General features: G+C 44.8%; 1 protein-coding gene across 1 annotated transcript in view; it reads left to right on the top strand.

Annotated features, from left to right (window-relative positions):
- The window catches only part of ZNF827 (zinc finger protein 827), a gene marked incomplete at its 5' end in the record, with an annotated part of 70,147 nt that overhangs the window by 59,321 nt on the left and 4,804 nt on the right, over window positions 1-6,022 (top strand). Inside the window, 3 exons of the mRNA XM_008935213.1 lie at window positions 569-691; window positions 2,239-2,410; window positions 3,792-3,958. Of these exons, the coding sequence (XP_008933461.1) occupies window positions 569-691; window positions 2,239-2,410; window positions 3,792-3,958 (462 nt within the window). The remainder of the gene's footprint in view (window positions 1-568; window positions 692-2,238; window positions 2,411-3,791; window positions 3,959-6,022) is intronic.

Genomic DNA, 6,022 nt, shown 5'->3' with positions numbered 1-6,022 from the left:
TGCCTGAGGCCACCCACTCATTGGCGTGCTGCATCCTCTTGGCTTAATGTCTGTCTGAGCAACCTTCTGTTCTCCAGTGTAAGAGGACTCATGTAGCAAAAATTCCTGCAATCAGCAAAAAAAGGTTTGGAAATCTTCCCTCAGTCATGAATAATCATCCAGTGTAGGACAGAGCACTGTGTCATGAATAATCATCCAGTGTAGGACACACCACTAAGACAAGGCCTTCTTCATGCACCAGGCAAAGCTGGGTGGTTGAAAGAGCCAAAGGAGTGGTGACCAGAATTAGAGGTCAGTGCTTTGCCCTGCTCTCTTTACATCACCTGCTTTAACTCTTTGGCCATGGCTCTGTCTAGAACACTTTGTGACTAAGTGTTCTGCTTTAGAGTATGTATGAAAGATTAATTTCCTTTCCATCATTGGGAGTTTCCTTTTCACATGAACTCATGTAGCAGATCCCACAGCACGCAGGCAAGAGGTTATATTCTATAGGACAACCACAGGACTCTCCTGAATGAGTTCTGCAAGTCTTCAAATACGGTTTTCTGTTTGTGTTTTTTTGGCATAGAAGCAGAAAAGCTGGGGCTGGAGGTGGGAAATGGATTGCCAGCATGGAATTTTCCCTGTGACGTGTGTGGAAAAGTGTTTGGTCGACAGCAGACCCTGTCCCGGCACCTCTCGCTGCACACAGGTGAGCTGGGGCTTGGGGCTTGGCTCTTGCAGAGTCCTCTGAGGGTGTTCTGCTGGAGCAGAGGGGGAGGAAGGTGAGCAGAGAGAGTGTGACCCTTGCACTGAGAGCAGAGCCAAGCCCAGGAACAGGGCACAGTGTCAGAGCGATGGCCCAGGGCTTAACTAAGATCTTATTTCTTTATGGCCTACTTGTAATTTATCTTCACAAAATGTGTCAGTGCAAGTTTGTCCAGTTTCCAATAGACCAGCCTGTAGATGCCAGCTGGTTACCCAAGCCTGATGCTGGAGTTGTGAGGAGAAGCCACAGCCTTTCTTACATTCACCTGATGAGCCTTTGAAGTGTCACTGAACAACAGAAGATTTGGCCTTGGTGTTCCAGATCTGGTGACACTTACAGGATTTAGTATCTGTCATTTGCATCCTTGCTCTCCTCACCCAGCTCTCCTGAGAGGAAGGGGCTCTACCCCATACCAACAAAGGGCTTCTACCCCATACCAGCTTTCTTAAGGTGAATCAGCTTCCAAGCAACCAACCCTAACCTAGAGTTTTTCTATGGAAGATGCACCTTGGCAGCCTGCTGGGGTGCACAAAATAAGACTTGAAAGCAGGAATTTGTGATGCAGTGCTGAAAAATAGTGTTGGGATCATGCCAGTATGTGCTGTACTGTCTAGTAGAGCCATGCTGGAAAGGTTCCAATGCTCTGTTCCATGACATCGTGGGGTTTTCTTAGTCCTAAACTGCTCTGTGGAATGACTTTCCTGGAACACTTGTAGCATTATATTTCAAATTTAGAGCAGCAGCTCCTCAAAGGGAAAGGCTGTAAAAGCTGATGTAATGTTTGCTTATTTTAATCAACTCTTTGTAAAATAAAGCCTGGCACATACCAGGAAAAAAAAAAAAAACGATTGTGCTGCCAGGGTTTAGAAATATTTCATTGAAAATAAAATCATTTTTTTATTTTAAATTAAGTTGTGAAACATCAGAAACTCATGATGAATCTGTTTAATTTCTCCAACTGTTCTTTGAGTGAGGTTTTTTGTGTTAGTTTGTCTTGGGAGCTGGCTGATACAACGTTCCCTTTCCTCCCCACCCTTGGATTTTAATATGAAATCATCAGCCAGCAACTCTGTGAGTGATCACGTGGGCAACCTCAGGAATAACTGGAGTCAGAAATCAAATAAAAGATGCTAGGTAAAGGAAGTTGCTGTAGATTACTGATTACTGACCTGTTTCTCTACTGGCCCTGCTGCAGCTCTCACACTTAGCAGTTGCCCCAGTTTTCCAGTTGATTAAGTTTTATATTCTCTGATGACAAATGGTAAAGCAAGTAAAAAAAAAAGGCCTAAACTATGTCTAAAATTTTTTCTCTGAGTAATTGCTGTGAACTCCTCAAAGTTCCCAAAATGTCAAGCTTCCCAAAGTCCCTCATCCTGAAAGCTGCTTGGAGAAACCCAAAGGAATCCACGCTGGGTTATCAGCAGCTTTATAACCAGCTTGCTTCAAAAAGAACTATAAATGGAGGTTTTCCTCTTCCTGTTGTTTTTCAGAAGAGAGAAAATACAAATGCCACTTGTGCCCCTATGCTGCTAAGTGCCGTGCCAACCTGAACCAGCACCTGACTGTCCACTCAGTGAAGCTGGTGAGTACAGACACCGAGGCCATCGTCAGCGCCGTCACCTCTGAGGGCAGTGATGGGAAGAAGCACCCTTACTACTACAGGTGAGGACCTGGCCAAGGGCTTGGGCTGCAACCTGGATGTCTCATCTGCCTCTTCGTGCCTTTATCTGCCTCATCCTCTTTGACTTGGCCAACCCCTGGGAAACGCTGTGGGGTCTGGGGTGGGTTTTACATGACTCTCTGAGGCAGATGAGCTCTTAGAAGCCTCTTTAACTTTTTCTGCTGTGTTTGTATAAATTTTGTGTTTGGAAACATCCCAGCTTGTACACAGATTGATGGCAGATCTGAAGCACTCTGCCTCTGACAGCCCTGTTGTTTTCAGCCCTATGAAATCAAATAGTAAAGTGTAATAAGGATTGTCTTAATACACACGTTTGCTCCATTTCTATTCCTCCATTTCTATTCCTAGAGGTCTATACATTCAGTGACCAACATGATCAAAGACAAACAACCTTTAGGAGAATTTGCCTGAAAAATTAAAAGGACTTGCCCAGATAAAATGGTTATTTAGATGTCCTCCTCGTTGTGTGCACTCTGCAGGCTGTGAGATGTGCCCTGGTTGGCCAAGCAGATTAGCAAATCACTCTTGCTTTTAGTCACAGAGCCGAGAGCAGATTTAATTACAAAATCAGAGAAGTAAGAAATAAATGAGACCTGCTGGATTACATTACCTAGTCCATCCCCTGGGGAAAGCAAAATAGTGCCCTAGAGGCTGTACGCCCGTGTAAATGTTTGGGGCTTGTTTTAAATGATAATGGCCTAATCAAAGCAAGAGGTGGACTCTGCAAAGAAAGTTAAATTAAAGAGTCCTTTCCATTGCCTCTCAATGTCTCTCTCTTTACACACTGGCTGTGAAACCTGTATCCTTGCTGATTATTTGCATAGCAGATGACTGCTGTTTTCCACTCAAGCATGAGGAACGTTTGAACCCATTTTTACTTGCTTACCCTGAAAGTGCCAGGTATTTCTGCACAAGATCCCAGTTTGGCACGGGAACCATTCCAGGGCTTGCAAATAACTCCTGGAGTGTGCAGCAAGCTCTCAGTTTGTCAGTGCATCAGCCCTACTAAACATCTTGGCAAAGCTGCAGTGCCTCTCATTGCCCAAAGGACTCCGCTAGGTGATGCGCAGCATCTGGAATCTGTAGTTTTTAATTAACTTTATGATTATTTAGCATGGTTATGGCATGTACAGGATTGTTGCACTGTGCATGCCCTTAATCACGTCGGCGTGGCCCATGGGTTCAAAGGCAGTTCAGCAGACAAAAGGAGTTTGCAGTGAGCCTTCAACAGTGAGGAAGAGAAGAAATCTGGGCAACGAGGGGTTTGTTTTTTCCCCTTGCAAATGCAGGGCAGGGCAGCATGCTCCTGTTTGTGGCCTGTGTTTTAATGCTTCGTCCTCTTGAATTCCCTTCTGCCTGCAGCTGTCATGTGTGTGGGTTTGAGACGGAGATGAATGTCCAGTTTGTCAGTCATATGTCCCTCCACGTGGATAAGGAGCAGTGGATGTTCTCCATTTGCTGCACGGCGTGTGATTTTGTCACTATGGAAGAGGCAGATATGAAGGCTCATGTCAACAGCAAGCACACAGGTGATGATCCCTCTCTCCCAGCTGCAGTGATCTCTCTCCTCCTTACTTTTTAGGTGCAACCTTCCCTCTTGCCATGAGCACTCTACTTCCACTGAAACGTTGACTAATTAAGGCCTCATCTCTCAAAGTTGAAGTGAATTGGACTCCAGCCAGGCAAATAATCTGGTAGTGCAGATCAATTTTCAAGCTTAGCAAAATAAATGAAGGGCTGCTTAGCCCTCCTTCTTCCTCTTCCACTTATCCCCCAGATCCCCTCCCCTGTTGAAGTCAGCATACTCTGTTGGTTTTTCTGACTGGTTTACTGTTTCCTCAACCCCCTGGTTTGACTTTAGGGATGATAAGGTGACTTTGAGTCCACACCTGGCTCTGAGTTGGAAATCCACCATAAGTTGAGCTTCACCCTTCAGGGTGCTTGTCTCCACAGTTTGGAATTTCACACCACAGTTCAGTGGATAGTGATTCAGCAATACTGTAAATGTAATTTTATATGAAATAACAGAACAAGTCGTGTGTTCTCACCCTGATCCTGTTCACTCAATACCTGAAGGTAAGAGGAATAGCAGTTGTCAAACAAGCTCCATATGCTTAGTCCAGCTAATGAAGTCTGGCATAATTTAAGGAAAAGAAAGTTAGAATCCTTTTCATTCATTTCTCTTGTAACACCAGGCAGAAGTATTGTCACAAACTACTGTGTTGATAATACTGAACCTGAATTGCAGCTGGCACAATTTAAGGAAAAGAAAGTTAGAATCCTTTTCATTCATTTCTCTTGTAACACCAGGCAGAAGTATTTTATTGTCACAAACTACTGTGTTGGTAATACTGAACCTGAATTGGAGCTGGCACCATTTTTCCATTGCTCCATTGCTTTTCCTGTCCTACCAGGAATAAAATAGGGAAAACAGGGAGGGATGGAGGAGAACAGAGGGAAGAATGTTGTTTGTGCTCACAGAGACATCAGTTAAATGCAGCTACAGAAATACAAACTACTGGAAAGCTCTCAAGGGACTTTATGCCCTGCTGACTGAGGTGTTTGCATCTGACTCCACTTCCTAGATAGAGAGGCAAGGCAAATGAGAAACACCACCCACAGGCACAGCTTGCTCAGCACTGAGCTGGGCTCTGTCTTCCTCTCATGACTGAAAGATTGGAGCTGGTGCTTGTCTTTCTTTAAAAGACAAAACCTCTCCTTGTTCTTCCTTCACCCTGTGAGCTGTTCAGCCAAATGCTTACACGTGTGGCAAATCCAGAGAGTCAAAACCAGGGGATTTTCTGGGTCACTTGACTCCAGCCCCTTACCCTGTGATGTTACCAAGGCCTGCTTGGAAGGATGTTGGCATATCTCTTCAAACAAGTATAACTCTTTTAAACCAACTGCTTTCTGCAGGCAGGCAGCTGCAGATTTCCCTGCACTAAAGGTTAGGGACCTTTTTAAAGTTTCCAGTGTTTTATTGATAATCAGAACAGACATAGGTTGTTCTTCTGCCAGTCCTTCATCTGGAACAGCAGCCCAGCTCTTGCTCCCTCTGCCTTTCTTCCCTCCTTCCACAGTGCTTATTCCTGCAGTATATTTATGGGGAACACCTCTCTCCCCTCTAAAGGTCCATCCAGCCTTTTCTTACATGAAGCAGCTTTCTCAGTGTAGCAGTCCCTCCCTGCACACGTGCTTGGTAGGAGCCCTGCTCTCAACACAGGCTGTACCAGGGAGAAATGAAGTAAGTTGTGGTGGCCAGAGTGAAACAGCAGCAGCTTCTGGGAGTAGTGCCCACTCTGTGATCATATTTGCCTTCCTTGAAGGCTCTCCCACACTCATTGCTCATATTCATCCCATGTTCTGCTCAAGTTCTTTTGTTTTCCTTGACTGTTTCCAGCTTAAGCACTCCTCATTTGTAGCAAAAATTCTTGTTACTGGCCCTTCAGGTCATAACCTTGTACTCTGTATTATTAAATTTCCTTCCATTTCCATTACTCTGGACCCCAAGGTCAGTGAATCTTTCTGTGTGATATCCCAGTCATCCTCCCTATTGGCAGCTGGGGTCAGCAGATTTCATTAGTGCATTCCTG

This window comes from Merops nubicus, unplaced genomic scaffold (genome assembly GCF_000691845.1).
Source record: "Merops nubicus isolate BGI_N331 unplaced genomic scaffold, ASM69184v1 scaffold2942, whole genome shotgun sequence".
Classification (NCBI taxonomy): domain Eukaryota; kingdom Metazoa; phylum Chordata; class Aves; order Coraciiformes; family Meropidae; genus Merops; species Merops nubicus.
Note: the sequence above shows the minus strand (reverse complement) of the source record. Positions and strands in the feature narration are given on the sequence as shown.